General features: G+C 40.8%; 1 protein-coding gene across 2 annotated transcripts in view; it reads left to right on the top strand.

Annotated features, from left to right (window-relative positions):
• NDFIP1 (Nedd4 family interacting protein 1) overlaps positions 1–16,735 on the top strand; it is a 75,547-nt gene that overhangs the window by 15,808 nt on the left and 43,004 nt on the right. The window contains exon 1 of one of the 2 annotated variants that reach the window (XM_032336330.1): positions 3,408–3,706. The exons of the other annotated variant lie outside the window; for it this stretch is intronic. Within the exon in view, the coding sequence (XP_032192221.1) occupies positions 3,644–3,706 (63 nt within the window). The 5' untranslated portion in view covers positions 3,408–3,643. Of the gene's footprint in view, positions 1–3,407; positions 3,707–16,735 lie in introns of those variants that run through there. 2 annotated transcript variants of the gene reach the window in all.

The following is a 16,735-nucleotide window of genomic DNA, read 5'->3' as shown; positions in this document are numbered from 1 at the left end:
CTTTATTTGGTTTTTTAAAAATTTTCTTTATTTGTAATATGAAGATATCACCTTGCCTTTAACGAAACTCATAGTAATGTAATGAGAATTAAACGAAATAATAAGTAAGTGGAAATGGAAATGCATGGTTTGGTGGGAGCTCTGTTAAGATTAGCTGGAGACAGGGGTGCCTGGTTGGCTCAAATGGTTAAATGGCTGCTTTCAGCTTAGGTCATGATTCCAGAGTCCTGGGATGGAGCCTCACAACGGGGTCCCTGCTGAGCGGAGAGCCTGCTTCTCTCTCTCCCTCTGCCTGCTGTTCTGCTAACATGTGCTCTCTATCTCTCCATCAAATAAATAAAATTAAAAAAAAAAAGATTAGCAGGAGACATTCAGGGCCTGAAATGAGATATTAGACCAATGAAGCTTTGTTTAAAATTTAACAAACCCTTTTTGGTTACTTATTGAGCTCAGTACTGCAGAGGACATGCCTCAGGTGGATGTGAAAGACTGAAGACTACATCTACTCTGGAGGAGATTTTTATCTGAAGGGGGTGAGGGGAGTAGAGAAACGGACATGAGCTATGCTCTTACTTTCCATAATATTTCTCTTCTCTCTCAGGATGGATGATTCAGAGTCAGCAATTCACATAAAGAGTATTGCACATGGAAAGTATTACTGCTATTCTGTGGGGAAATAAGTTTCTAAGTGCAGCAATCTGAAATTAATAACTTTCTCTGTGGAAACTCTCTTTGACAACATCTTCAGATGAAGCCAAAGAGTGCAATGTTTATAGCCTTGGATTATCTTTGCTGTCTGCTTGGCTTGCAGCAGGCATGGATATGTGAGTCAGAAATTCAGTTTTCCCCTTCACTGTACAGTTTGCTTGCCAACTGGAGACCTTATACAGCGGTGACTCAGTTTCTCAACTTCCCAATTTACCCATCCATTGAATCAACACAAATCATCTCCATTTGTTTAATAAAGGCTTTGCGGGGAACTCAGAGAGAGAGAGAGAGAAGGACCAAGACTTCACTGTGAACGCAAAACAATTTGGTTCGGGGTATCAGAAAAGGAGTAGGAAAGGGAGACTGGAAGCTGCAGATGAATTTATTTTCTTTCAAGAGAAAATATTTCAGGGAGAAAGCCCAGTATTTATATTATGTTCATAAGCAGGGAGTGTATCGCTATTGAGGGAGAAAGTAATTTAGGAAAGAAGTAGATGGTAAGGGTAACAACATCTTTTCCACAAACGTCACCATGCCGCCGACGTGTGTAAAGATGGCAGCTGTTGCTCCCATAACCATATGCGGCAGCACAGACTTTTTTTTATTCCTCCTTACACGTAAATTTAGATATTTGGGCAAAGATATCTGGATTTCTACTTTTTACTGGTGAGATTTTAAAGCATTTCAAATTTGACATTTTTTTCCCCCTCATATAAGACCACAAGGTAGGACATTATGTGCAGAATGGTTGACTGTACCTTGTTACATTTAAAGGTGGTTTCTCTGGATTAAAAGCAGTTAAGGGGCAGAGTAAGGAGTATACCACTTTGGGACTCTCAGATTGGCATCTTGCTGGATTTGTTCACTTCTCCAAAGTGAAAATATGTGAGGCTAACACTTGGATTTTGGGACAGACATGTAGGAGTTTGGAAACTGGTAGAGAACTTAAAGTGAGGAAGATAAATATCTAAGATTTTTTATTGATTACAATTAGCTCATGTATGCAGAAACCTCAGGGTAGGTTCAAAACACAGCTACGGTGAAAAAATATGTAGTTAACTAAACTTGAAAATCAGAGGCTAAAACAATAATTGTATTAACGCCAACTCTAGATGACTAACTTGGAAAGGCAATCAAGAAGAAATGGAAATTGCAAAAAGCTTCAAATATCCTTCCCACCCCTCCCCCCACCCCTCCCCCACCCCTCCCCCACCCCCGTGTTGGACTTGTGGGTAGAAGCAATTCCAGGTGGCTGGGTATGACAGAAGGAAACAGCAGACCTCATATGTGTGCTGTGCTAGATGCTATAGGAGTTATAAAAATATTTAAGCGATACATACTTTCATCTTCACAGCGTTTGTAATTTAGTTGCACAGTAATGGTTAACAATGCTGGTTTAATGGGTTTACATTCCAGCTTTCACCCTCACTAGCCTTGGGTGAGATATTTAATCTCTTCAAGCTTAATGTCCTCATGTGGGAAACATTGGTAATCGTACCGCCTATATGGCAATTCTGCCTGCCTCCTTTCAGTTTTTCCGCAAGGCAAGCTCTCACTCCTGTCACAGCCTTTGCAAATGTTCCTGCTATCAGAAAAGCTCTCAGCATGGCTGAATCTTTGGATTTTGGCCCTTCATGTCCCCTCTTCAGAGAGCTTTGGTTCAGAAAAATATCCTGGAGTGGAGTAACCCTCTGGGGTCTCCTCCCTGTTCCAGAGCTTTGTATTATCACTTTGCTATCACTTAATAAACTTTGCTTTGCTGCCCACCAAAAAAGAAAAATATCATGTGCAGGCTCCTGGGTGGCTCAGTGGGTTAACAGCCCAACTCTTGTTTTCAGCTTGGGTGTTGATCTCAGGGTCCTGAGTTCAAGCCCCAGATTGGACTCCACGCTGGGTGGAGCCTTCTTTAAATTAATAATAGTAATTATAATTACAAATTAAAATATAATTATTTTATAATTATATAATATATATCAGAATATATATACATATATGTATAAGACAGAAAAATAGCATGTCTTTATCTACAGATGAGGGTGTTAAAATACTGAAGGCTGTTTTAAAAGGAAGATGCTATTATCATCATCCATCCTAGGGTTTGTTTGAGATCTAAGGAGTTCTGGAGGATGTAGGTGAGGAAACTTTTCTGTAATGGCCGAATAGCAGGTAAGAGGATTTATGAGCCGTGCTCAACAAATGGGAACGGCATAGACAACAAAACGTGAATTTCTTACACTTTCCACTGCCACTGGACGGTATTTGGCCTCTGCCCTGCGGTCGACAGACCCCTGATCCACGAAGACCGCAGACAAGAAGGGACCCGGAAAAGAACCGAGATCAGGCAGCAGGTACCAGGGATCAGATCGCTGCCGTGCCAGGCTGTCAACCTCCCTGCGCGCCAACGACCTCTTAGATGGGGCAGTGGCCCCTAGGTCGGGGTGTGAGACGACGGTTAGAAGAGAACACACGTAGAAAGCTCAAAGCTTTCTTTCATGAGGTGCTCCTCAGTGGGTAATTCGTTTTCAGCGGCCTCTCCCCGGAAGGCTTCACGCCCCGGGCCGCAGCCCCGGGCCGCAGGGCGGACGAACGGCCGACCCCACCCCAGGCGGTGGCTCCGCGGGACTCTAGGCGCGGCGCGGGGCGAGGCCCGGCCGGGCGGCGCGGCGCAGCGCGAGTCGAGGGCGGGGCGGCAGCGCAGCGTCGTCGTCGGCGTCTCCGCCTCCTCCCCAGGGGCCGCGTCGGAGCCTTGGCGGCGGCGGCGGCGGCGACGGCGGTGGCGCGCACGGCCCGAGGAGAGCGGCTTGCCTGGAATCGGCGGCGGCCATCGAGACCCACCCGAGGCGCGTCTCCCTCGGTCTCCCGGGGCTCCCAGGCCGCAGAGCCCGCGCCCCTTTAGCTCGCTCGCTCGCGTTCCTTCCCTGCGGCCGGCTGCGCCATGGCGTTGGCGTTGGCGGCGCTGGCGGCGGTGGAGCCGGCCTGCGGCAGCCGGTACCAGCAGGTGAGCAGCGCAGAGTCCCGCCCCCCGGCCTCTGGCCCCGGGCCCCCGACCCTGCCCTGCCGGCCGCTTCGCGCGTCTCTGGCCCAGCCTGTGGCGGACGCGACGCCGCGGCTGGACAGGCCGCGCGGGGCCTGGGCGGGCGGGGCGGGCCCGGCGAGCCCCGCGCTCAGATTCGAGGCCGCCGCGGGCCCGGCCCATCCCTCCGCGACCTGGGGCGGCACTGGGGCGGCGGAAAACCTTTACCCCGCAGCGTTTCCCGCAGTTCCCGCGGCGGGCGGGTCCCCGAGGCAGAAGGCGCCACTCTCGGGAGTCAGCGACCCGGGGGCATTCAGTTTTTCTTGCTCCGCTTTTGGTTTGATGTCATTGGAAAGGGGGGGGGGGGGGGGCAAGCTTGAGGTGGGAAAGGAAACGAGGTGGAGAGAAAAGATTAAAATCGCTGCTACTGCGGCCGACAGCTCCCCGCGACGAGAGGATTGCTCCGGGTTTCAAAGCCTAATCTGTTTGTCGAAACCCATCCACCTCGCCTCCGTTTTAAGACAGAAGTCAAAAAAATGAGATGAGAGGCAAGTCCGCAGTTTGCAGTAGGTTTGGGAAAGGCGATGTTTAATTGGGGCGATGCCCCAAAATGTCGAGCTTGCAGGGCGTGTGCCTCGGTGTGTGTTTTAAAAGCTTGGAAATGACGTTTAAGGAGATTTAATAGCATGGCTGGGGAGGAAATGTATAGGAGTATTATCCCGGTTATAATTTATAAATTGAGGCCCTGGGGAAAAGAGCTGCTTGTTTTACTTGCCTGTGTCTGTAGCTGGGTTCCCCTCGGAAATTCAGAGACAATCTGCAGGGGGTTTAGTGGTATTTAACCTAATACATCATAATTGTGGGAATTAAGCCAGATGGGAACTGGTGTTGATTGGAACCGCAGATAACTGCTAGCGTTTTGTCCTTTCAGACGTTTTTGATAGAATTTTTATACATATGTCAGGCGTGCTTTTATGAAATTTAAGTGTCCTATCATTGATGAGCTAAAGTTTTTATTTTAGAAATAAGGAAAAGCAGTATGATTAAAACATCTAGATTAACCCAGTACAGCCAGTTACCAGTTTGTTTTGCTGTCATCAGGCCTGTGTTGTAATTTCCTCTCTTCTCCAGTGGACTTCTGAAATGACTGGTTAAGAATTTAGCTTCTTGGTTTCATAAACACACCCAAACTGTGGCAATGCAGCTAGTCCTCAGATCTCTCACAGCCTGGGGTCTGGCACATGCTTTTTTGTATGACCTTGGCCAGACTCTAGGTTCCTCCCTGCTTTAGTAAAACACAAATGACAGGTGTCACTTAAGTCACTTAACTCTCTTCGCAGTGTTCAGAAACCACACATACCCCACACTGTGATCTGATTCATTCTTTTCATCCTGCTTCGGATAAGGCAAACAAGCAAAAAGCTGTGGCTTTTCTTTGTACTGCCATCTTCTTGAGCTATCAGGTCATGCTGACATATTGCTAGAATACAAAAAATTTGGTGGAGTATTGAAACTATGTATTCCTTCGTGAAGTAGTTAATAGTTTTTAAAAAGCAGAGTTGAGGTATGTCAGGGACAGGTCATTTTTATTTTTAAAAATCGTTGTGTTTTAGAAATAACCTCCAAAAAACATGGGGGGAAAAAAAGAATCTTCCTAGAAAAATTGCAAAATATGTAAGCCAGCTCTCCCCCTAAAAAGCCCGACAGTAAAAATCTATCACTCATAGGTAACCAAAGTTAATATTTTGATGTGTATCTTTGTGGACTTATAGGTATGTAAATATACGTAAGTATAAATTAGTATACATGGGTACAGATAAGGAAAGCTAATATTGACTGAGCATTTACTATGTGCCAATCACGGTACTAAGTGCTTTATATCCATTATTTCATTAATCCTTATAAAACCCCCATGAGGCAGGGTTTGGTATTACTGTATAGATGACAAAGTCAAGAGTCCAAGAGGCTCATTAACTTACTCAAGGTCACAGCCTCTAAGTAGTGATTACAAGGATAAATACACACTCACCTACTTAAAACACAGGCTCACGTTCCAAATATAGGCATATGCATTAACAGAGATATATGTGCCTATGTATTTTCTCATACATACATATACAGGCACATCTTTGTACACATGTACCATTCCATGGGCCTCTGATTATTTGCACACATTTGGTGCATATGTGTATATATGTATGTTTACACACCCACTATGCCCATGTGTATCTTGTTCTCACACATGTGCATTTGTGTATGTGTATTTGTTCACATGTATGTACAGAGGTAAACAATATAGCTGTATAAGGTAGGTTATTATTTTCATGTCTGCATAGCATGTAACTGTGGTTGTACTACAGTTCAAGTCAGTTGCCTTTTGGTCACTAAGTATGTTCATAATTTTTTTTCTTCACTGAAGTTTACATACATCTTACATACGTCATTTACATACATCTTCATCTCTTTTCCTTAGTATAAATTTTCAGATGTGGAAACACTTGGTCAGAGAGTATACATATTTAAAAGGCTTTTGCATTATAGAATATCAGCGAATTGTCCAGGCAACTTGATAGGAGGATGATACTTTGGTTGTGACAAAAGGTATTTCTGACTTCTGTTTGATCTGGTTAATCACATAGAGCTGGTTCTGTAGTAAAATAAATGCAATGAAAGACTGTATGATTCTTTACTAAATACAAACACAAGTTTGCCTTTATGGTTTTTTTTATTGGTAGTGCAGTGTGTGCACAACTTGAATTTAGCATTATGACAGACCGCACAGAAAGCCTAGTCTCACAGGTTCCCTGTGGTGGTTGTTTTGTTTTGTTTTTTGCCCTTTTTGCATTTTGAAGGTGAGATTGTATATCCAAGCCTTCAGAAGCTTCAGAAAGGTGTAGAGAGGTCCAGTGTCATGAAATTTGTAATACGTAGCTCTCTCTGAAGACATTTATTCCTGTTCATTCTAAGCCCTCTTTGCCTCAGTGGAATATATCTTTGCCTGTTTTAGGAATTTCGCCAAATACTTTCTGAAATGTTTTCAGATTTTTGGATTTGGAATCTAATCTAAGGAGGCAACAATGACACTGCCATGTAGGCTTACAAATAGACTGCAGAATGTTTAGTTCTAGGCTTACTGGCTGCTAAGGAAGTTGCCCATTTGTAAGCATCACTAGTAAGTTTGTAATGCGGTCTGATGACATTGTAGAGCTGCTTTGGGAATGATACCTTTTTGGATAAATTCTCTCGGGATTCTGGAGGAAGGTTTTGATAGATCAGGGAAAGAATTTCATCTCTGCCAAGCCAAACCATGTTCATGCTAAAGTGTTAAATGAAGTCACGATCCTGGAGGAAGGGGCGAAAAGTGCCCATGTGGTTTTATTTTTTTTTTTTGGTTTGAAAAGTAATTATATCTTAGAGTGTCCCTTAGAATGTTACATCAAGATTTTAAGGTTATTTTGCTGTATTTTTGGCCTATATGTCCAATGATCAAAGAAAGTTTTTCCAAAAATACTGAGATGGGTAGAATTGTATTTTTAAAAAACTTTTAAAATATCGTGGTAAAATAATATATATAATTTACCATTTGACCATTTTTAAGCGTACAGTTCAATGGCATTAAATACGTTCACATTGTTGGGCAAACACTGCCATCAATGTACAGAGCTTTTTTATCTTCTCCAGCTGAAACTCCATACCAATTAAACAATCTCCCCTCTTTCCCAGACCTACAACCATTGTTCTATTTTCTATGAATTTGATTACTCTAATACTTCATGTAAGTGGAATTATGTAGTATTTGTCCTTTTGTGACTGGCTTATTTCACTTAGCTTCATATCCTCCGGCTTTATCCATGTTGTACCCTGTGTCAGAATTCTAAGTTTGTTTATCCATTCATACATTGATGCACAGTTGGGGTGCTTCTGCCCCTTGACCAGTGTGAATAATGCTGCTGTGAATATGGGTGTACGTGTGTCTTTTGAGTCCCGGCTTTCAGTTCTTTTTACTCAGAAGTAAAATTGCTGCTTCATATGGTACTGCTTTTAAAAATTTTTTTTAAATTAAAAAAAAAATTTTTTTTTATTTGACAGAGACAGTGAGAGAGGGAACACAAGCAGGGAGAGTGGGAGAGGGAGAAGGAGGCTCTCCGCCGAGCAGGGAGCCTGATGTGGGGCTCAATCCCAGTACCCTGGAATCACAACCCGAGCCAAAGGCAGACTTAACAACTGAGCCACCCAGGCGCCCTTAAAATGTTTTGATTAAAAAAATACTTTTCCATAGTACCTATACTACTTTATATTCCTACCAGCAGTGGGTAAGAGTTCCAGTTTTGCAGGGGGTGGGTGGGTAAGAGTTTCAGTTTTTAACATCCTCATCAACACTTGTTATTTTTTGATAAAGCCATCCTAATGGGCATGAAGTTGTAGCTCATTGTGGTTTTGATTTACATTTCCCTAATGATTAGTGATATTGCGAATTTGTTCATGTGCTTATTGGTCATCTGTAAATCTTCTTTGGAGAAATGGATGTTCAAGTCCTTTACCCATTTTTGAATTGGGTTCTTTGCTTTTTGTTGAGTTGTAGGCGTAGAGTCATTTCTTAGTATTTATTTACATTTTCAACTTTTTACTATGAAAATTCCAAATGTATACTAAAATATGGTATAATTCATCAAAAATACTCATCACTCAGCTTCAACAGTGATCAACAAATCGGTAATGTTGTTTCATTTATACTTCCCACCATTATTTTGAAGCAAGTCTTAGAAATCATGTTATTACATCCTGGGGCGCCTTGGTGGCTCAGTAGGTTAAAGCCTCTGCCTTCGGCTCAGGTCGTGATCCCAGGGTCCTGGGATCGAGCCCCGCATGGGGCTCTCTGTTCAGCGGGAAGCCTGCTTCCCCTTCTGTTTCTGCCTGTCTCTCTGCCTACTTGTGATCTCAGCAAATAAAAAATAAAAAATCTTAAAAAAAAAAATCATGTTACTACATCCATAAATATTTTTGTGTGTAACTCTAAAAGATGTTAAAAGCACTTAGTATTACATAAGAAATAAATCATGAGAACCCTTTTATAAGCTGTTATGAATATGGAAACAGAATTTGTGAGTGTCAGGAGCTGTAGATCTGCAACTGTGATTCTTTTTTGACTCCCTCTTGGTAAGCAGTGACTATTTTTTATAACAGTGATTGGATTCTTGCTGATCCATTAATTTTCTTGCCTGTTCCTACTGGTGACCACTTGTTAGGGGAGATTTAGTTGGTTTTATCATGCTCTCTTTGCACTAAAAACAGGGCAGAACTTCTTAGTTGGGGTAGAGACTAATGCCCAGTTGAGGAAATCCTGGCATCATCTCAGCTGATGCCACCCACTGGTTTGCCTGCTCATAACTTCAAATTACTTTCTGCTAGATACTGATTATGTCACATCACTTTACATAAAATTACATTATAAAATAAATCCTTCTGTGAGAGTGACTTTGTATTCTTACAAATAAAAAAAAAGGAAAGACTTGAAGAGGTTCAATTGCCATCTTTTTTTTTTTTTTAAGATTTTATTTGTTTATTTGACAGAGAGATCACAAGCAGACAGAGAGGCAGGCAGAAAGAGAGAGGGAGAGGCAGGCTCTTTGCTGAGCGGAGAGGCAGGCTCTTTGCTGAGCAGAGAGCCTGATATGGGGCTCGATCCCAGGACCCTGAGATCATGACCTGAGCAGAAGGCAGAGGCTTAACCCACTGAGCCACCCAGGTGCCCCAAGTGCCATCTTCTGATTTATCTGTCCTTAGGGCTTTAAAATAATTACTTTGGTTTCTTAAGAATTTACTTTTGTGTTGTCTTTGAACAAGTACAGCTATTTATGGGGCACCTGGATGGCTCAGTGGGTTAAGGATCCTGGGACCCAGTGCCCTGTTGGGCTCCCTGATAGTGGAGAGCCTGCTTCTTCCTCTCCCACTACCCCTACCCCTTTCTTGTGCGCGCACTCTCTCTCTCCGTCTCTCTCCCCCCTTTCCCTCCATCGCTCACTGTCTATTTCAAATAAATAAATTCTTAAAAAAAAATGAGTACATATGTTTAGTAGAACATATTCTCGTAGTAGTGGATGGTGCCCAATTTAGATAAAGCAGCTTCTAACAGTTTAGAGATTGATGCTGATAATAAGATTGATGTCTTACCTTTGTTCTCAAATTATTTTTGCCAATATAGGCTGTTGGTAAATACCATACATTGAATTTTGAGCTTTACATAATCCAGTTGTAGTTGATTCTAGTGGCTGTCTAGATAGAAGTGCAGGATGTGTTGTTTTCACCTTCACCAAGTGTAGTAATAAAGTGAGTGTTATTAGGCATCATTTAGCACTTCCTGCTGTTGAAATTAGGATGACTCATTTGTCTCCTTGAATAAAACAGTTTATTAAAAGTTATACATACTGGGTCTCAGTACTGTTCAAATTTAAGAATGTTTCTGGTCAAATATTTTCTTACTGATTGAAACAGTTCCTTTCACATGTATGTTTCTTATCTCCCTTAGCAATTGGATATTGCCTTTTTTTCTTTTAATTCACATATTATACTAATATCAGTTACTAGATAATGAGATGCTTGAATGTGATTTGGAGGTTTTTCTGGAAGTTGGATAGCTTATGAAAAGAAATACACATGTTTAGGGAACAATTTCTGTTTAATAACAGTTTGATTTTATTTATTATTTAGTGCTTAAATGTGACATTTAAAATTAAACATTTCTTGTTAGGTATTAGTATACAGATACTCTTCATATATTCAAGTCAAAACAGTATACTTGTAAAGGAAAGCTTGATTTCCCTTCCTTTCCAGTCTCTTCTCAGGTGTAAGTGCTCAAGTTGGTGTGCATTCTTCAGGCCTTAATAATTTTTTCCCTTTCCTTTTAATATTTAAAAATAACCTTTAATATTTGTAACATTATTAAACTTTCAGAAACATTGAGAAGATAGTAGTTTCTGTATTCCCCAGATCCAGTTTTCTCTGTTAACATCTTACATTAGCATGAAACATTTATGATACTAATGAACCAGTACTGATACTTTATTATTAACTAAACTCCATACTTTATTCACATTTTTGTTTTTATTTTTTTAATACAACTTTTTTTTTTTTAAAGATTTTATTTATTTATTTGACAGACAGAGATCACAAGTAGGCAGAGAGGCAGGCAGAGAGAGAGAGGGGGAAACTGGCTCCCCGTCGAGCAGAGAGCCCGATGTGGGGCTTGATCCCAGGACCCTGGGACCATGACCTGTGCCAAAGGCACAGGCTTTTTTTTTTTTTTTTTAAATTTTTTATTTATTATAAACATATATTTTTATCCCCAGGGGTACAAGTCTGTGAATCACCAGGTTTACACACTTCACAGCACTCACCAAAGCACATACCCTCCTCAATGTCCATAACCCCACTCCCCTTCTCACAACCCCCTTCCCCCCAGCAACCCTCAGTTTGTTTTGTGAGATTGAGAGTCACTTATGGTTTGTCTCCCTCCCAATCCCATCTTGTTTCATTTATTCTTCTCCTACCCACTTAAGCCCCCATGTTGCATCATCACTCAAAGGCACAGGCTTTAACCCACTGAGCCACCTGGGCACCCCAGATTTTTGTCTTTTAATCTAATGTCCTTTATTGTGTTCCACAACCCCATACAGGTTACCACATAACATTTGGTTGTCATGTTACTTTAGGGTCTTCTTGGCTGTAATAGTTTCTCACATTTTCCTTGTTTTCGATGACCTTGACAGTTTTAAGTTTGTTTGTTTTTTTTTTTAAAGATTTTATTTATTTATTTGACAGAGAGAGATCTCAAGCAGGCAGAGAGGCAGGCAGAGAGAGAGGAGGAAACAGGCTCCCTGCTGAGCAGAGAGCCCGATGCGGCTCGATCCCAGGACTCTTTGAGATCATGACCCGAGCCAAAGGCAGCAGCTTAACCCACTGAGCCACCCAGGCGCCCTAGTTTTGAGGAGTTTTGATCAGTTGTTTGTAGACTGTCCCTCAAATGGGATTTTTTTGTGTGTGTGCAGTTTTATTGAGAAATAATTGACATACATCACTGAATAAGTTTAAGGCTTACAACATTGTGGTTTAATTTACATATATTGTGAACTGATTGCAGTAGATTTACCCATCATTCCTCTGCTCATACAGTCAGTTGGATTTGTCTGAATCTTTTTTCATGATCATATTGGGGTTGTTGGTTTTAGTGAGGAAGACCACAGAAGTAAAGTGCCATTTCCAACACATCATACCAGGAAAGCGTACAACCAATGTAACACTGTTGATGTTGACCTTAATCACCTGGTTGAAGTAGTATTTGTGATGTTTTTCTACTGTAAAATTACCCTCCCCCCCTTCGTACTGAGCTCTTTGGAAGGAAGTCACTATCTATGTACAATATACACTTAAAAATTAAAGAGTTATGCTCCACCTTGTGGAGGGCAGGGTATCAACATAAATTACTCAGAATTTTTCTGCATGGGATAATTGTCTCTTCCTGTGAATTTATTTATTCAGTGGTACCAGGATGGACTCATTTATTTTATTCTTTGGGTTATAATCCCGTTCTCATTTATTTTGTGGCTCAGATTTTTGCACTTTTGGCCAGTGGAACGCTTTCATTTGGCACTTGTGTCCCTCTGACAGGATTCCATCATTTTGGGTTTTTTGAAGCACGCACTTTTGGCACAAGGCTCATCGTGTATATTTCCTGCGCCGTCTTGGAATCAGCTATTTCTCCAAGGAGCCTTGCTCCTTTTTTTTGAACAATGATACTAGAAACCAAGATCTGCGCACGTTGCTACTAGGAAGACACTGCTTCTAGGCCTTCTAAGTTAACAGAGTAAAGAAATACAGGTGGGTGTACCCATCTGTAAGCATTTCTATATGTAATCATCTGTATCTGTATTAAACTAACCAACTCTGACCCATTACTACATGGATAACTCTAGCCTACTACCTTGGCCTTTCTGGAAGCTCCCACTTCAACAGTGAGAATCCTTTCTCCCACCACCCACCATCCATTTACTTAATTCTTCAGTTCTAATACACATGTGTAGTGGTGTCAGAATTGTTACCCTACACCTCTGTGGGAAACACTTTTATCAACTAGAGGATAAGACATTTACACAGTTTCTTTTGCTTTTAGTCTTACAGATTGTACTGTTTTCCAAAGTTGCTTAGGTTAGCACCTTTCTCCTCACCTTCTTTAGTGGAGTTGTTTGAAACTTAACAGTAGTTAGATTGTTAAGAAGAATGGTTGGAGTGATTACTCTTTTTTCCCCCCAAAGTTGCTGTTAATAATCATGTTTTGCTTTTTAAAAAATTCTTACAAACTTTCTTGTTTGTTAAAGTTTCAACTTACAAGTTGCAGGGATAGTATAAAATAACACCATATATTTATTGTTCACAGTCACCTCAAACACGAGGGTCTGATTAACAATGAAATACAGTGCTATAAAAATTGAAAGTACTATCAGTAAAAGCCCAAGTCCCTTTTAAAAAAAATTAACATGTAATGTATTATTTGCCCCAGGGGTACAGGTCTGTGGATCATTAGTCTTACACAATTCACAGCACTCATCATAGCACATACCCTCTGCAATGTCCATAACCCACCACATCATCCCTGCCACCCCCCACCCCTCCAGCAACCCTCAGTTTGTTTCCTGAAATTAAGTCTCTTATGGTTTGTAAAATCCAAGTCACTTTAACCTCACAGTTCTTTCTCTGTAGAATTATGTGCTTGTTTTGCAATTTATTTTGTTAAATTATTTTTTTAAAAAGATTTTATTTATTTGAGTGAGAAGAGAGAGAGAGCACAAAAAGGAGGGTCAGAGGGAGAAGCAGACTCCCTGCTGAGTAGAGAACAGATTAGGGACTCTGTCCCAGGACTCCAGGATCGAGACCTCAGCCAAAGGCAGTCGCTTAAGCAACTAAGCCTCCCAGGTGCTTGTTAATAAATTATTTTTAACTTATTATGTCCTTGTGAAATTTAGCTGAAATTTTATGGACTAGGCTATCAGGAATAGGGTGTTCTTAGTATTTTGAAGCTTTTGTTTCAGGAGTTTTATTTTATAGCATCCAAACTTTTCATACAACTTTGCGTTAATAAGCAGGGTTTGTTTTGTTTTGTACAGTAATCTAACCCCAGCGTGGGGCTCAAACTCATGACCCTGAGATCAAGAGTTGCATGCTCTACCACCTGAGCCAGCCAGGTGTCCCAATAAGCAGTTTGAAGCTTGTAGTGTAGGCCTCACTATCTGGAAGGTTCACTTTGGACATAGAGACTGATTCAGGAGAATGTAAAAGGACTTTATTAAAACATCTAATCAGGGGGCATCTGGGTGGCTCAATGGGTTGAGCCTCTGCCTTTGGCTCAGGTCATGATTCTAGGGTCGTGGGATTGAGTCCCGTGTCGGGTGCTCTGCTCAGCGGGGAGCCTGCTTCCTCCTCTCTCTCTCTGCCTGCCTCACTGCCTACTTGTGATCTCTGTCAAATAAATAAATAAATAAAATCTTTTAAAAAAATTTTAAAAAAACCCCATGTAATCAGTAATAGTCCATCTTCTGTCATGAAGTAAGAGTTTATGTGACTGTGGGTGAGAATTTTAACCTCTTTCTAGCCTTATTTTTTCTTTTGTAAAATGAAGTAGTTAGATTATATCATTTTGATTCCTTCCAACTTTATAATTGTTTTTGTATGTAGAAGTTTGTGGCTTTGATCTGAAGAGATGGCATTCTCTTCATGATTTAGCAAACTTCTTTCATGATGAATAATTTTTAAAAGTGATGTCAGTAAATATAGATGGTGAATGTATGCTAAAAGATAAAAGAAATTACGCATTGTTCAAAAATATAGAAAATATCTTTTTAATAGTATATTTTCAAAAAAATGGGTCACTGAGGACAGAATACTATTTTGTAATTTTTCAGTACTAGTTTTAAGTCTTTCCCTTCTCATCATCAGCGTCAAACATTTTATATCATAGGAAAAAATTAATAATGCTTTTAGAAATCAGGAAAAGTAATCAATAATTGCAACTTTTTCGGGACGCCTGGGTGGCTCAGGTCATGATCCTGGGATCAAGTCCCACATCAGGCTTCTTGCTCGGCAGGGAGACTACTTCTCTCTCTCACTCTGCCTGCTTGTGCTGTCTCTCTGTCAAATAAGTAAATAAAATCTTCAAAAAAAATAATTACAACTTTTTCAAATGTACTTTTTTGGGGGGTAGGTGTGGGGGCAGAGGGAAAGAGAATCCCAAGCAGGCTCCACACCAAGCACAGAGCCTGACATGGGGCTTGATCCTGTGACCCTCAGATCATGGGATCCGATATGAAATCAAGAGTAGGATGCTTAACCAACTGAGCCACCCAGGCACCCAAATGAACTTTATTTTTTTAGAGCAGTTTTAGGTTCACTATAAAATGATCATCCACTGTCACATAATTTTACTACTTCATGACAGAAGCTGGACTATAACTGGTTAGATGACTTTTTGTTTATTTGTTTTTAAAGATTTTTATTTTTAAGTAACCTCCGTACCCAATGTGGGACTGGAACTCAAAACCCCAAGATCTCGAGTCACATGCTGTATCAACTGGACCAGCCAGGTGCCCCTGATTAGATGTTGTAATAAAGTCCTTGTGAAAGTGAGAAAATAGTAATTTTAGAAGTTTTGTAGCTTTTTTTTTTTTTTTAAAGCTGGCTCTTTGAGCTCTAGTATTCTTATTAACTGCTTTTTAGTAGTTGGATTTTCACAAGTTTTGAAATTCTCATGTAACTCTTGAAACAGAGTAAGAAGTATGATTTGAGGGTAATCTGCATGAAATTCTCATGTAACTGAAATTCTCATATAACTCTTGAAACAGAGTAAGAAGTATGATTTGAGGGTAATCTGCAATTGAGGGTCTTATACATGATTGATGGGTGGTACTAGATTCTTTTCAATGGTTTGTCCTCCTATGGCCGAATTGAATTTTCAGATGTAGCATTTAATTTTATTATTATTTTTTAATAATATTTTTTAATATTATTATTATTTTTTATTATTATTTTTAATATATATTTTTCAAGATTTTATTTTTTTATTTGATAGGCAGAGATCACAAGTAGGCAGAGAGGCAGGCAGACAGAGAGGAGGAAGCAGGTTCCCCGCTGAGCAGAGAGCTGGATGTGGGACTTGATCCCTGGACCCTGGGATCATGACCTGAGCCAAAGGCAGAGGCTTTAACCCACTGAGCCACCCAGGTGCCCCAGATGTAGCTTTTTTTTTTTTTTAAGATTTTATTTATTTATTTGACAGAGATCACAAGTAGGCAGACAGGTAGGCAGAGAGAGAGGAGGAAGCAGGCTCCCTGCTGAGCAGAGAGCCCGATGTGGGGCTCCATTCCAGAACCCTGAGATCATGACCCGAGCCGAAGGCAGAGGCTTAACCCCCTGAGCCACCCAGGTACCCCCGAAATGTAGCATTTTAAACTGTACTTAAAATCAGTTCTACTCAGTCATAAATGTGAGGGTAGGCAGCATTAATTCTCTTAGACCTTTTGGCCTGGTTTCATTTTAGGTAGCTAAGTGAGGTGATAAGAGTTATGTGATCTTGTGAGTTTCACAGCCATCTTGCCACCTTTCAGTGACAACTTTCAGATGACCAGCTGAGTAGAAAGGGAGAAGGTTTATGGGGGGCATGAAAGGTAATCATTGGCTTATTATATTAGCATCAGCTATTATTTGGAAGGTTAAAATATCTTTTCATGTATCAGGTTTGATATAATCCAAATGCCATTTTAAGTTTAATTTCCTATTTCAGTGAAATAGTAAAGTAAGAATCTGTGATTGTGTTTAAAAGGTCTCAACAATTACTGGGGCATGCCTTCTAACACTGATTTTGCATTTCTCTTAGCAGATTGCTTTATTATTTAATTGTCCCTGGTTAGATACTTCTGAGAAAGGAACTTTTTTTTTTTACTTTAAAAAATTAAGACTGACTTTCAGATA

This window comes from Mustela erminea, chromosome 3, assembly GCF_009829155.1.
Source record: "Mustela erminea isolate mMusErm1 chromosome 3, mMusErm1.Pri, whole genome shotgun sequence".
NCBI lineage: Eukaryota > Metazoa > Chordata > Mammalia > Carnivora > Mustelidae > Mustela > Mustela erminea.
Note: the sequence above shows the minus strand (reverse complement) of the source record. Positions and strands in the feature narration are given on the sequence as shown.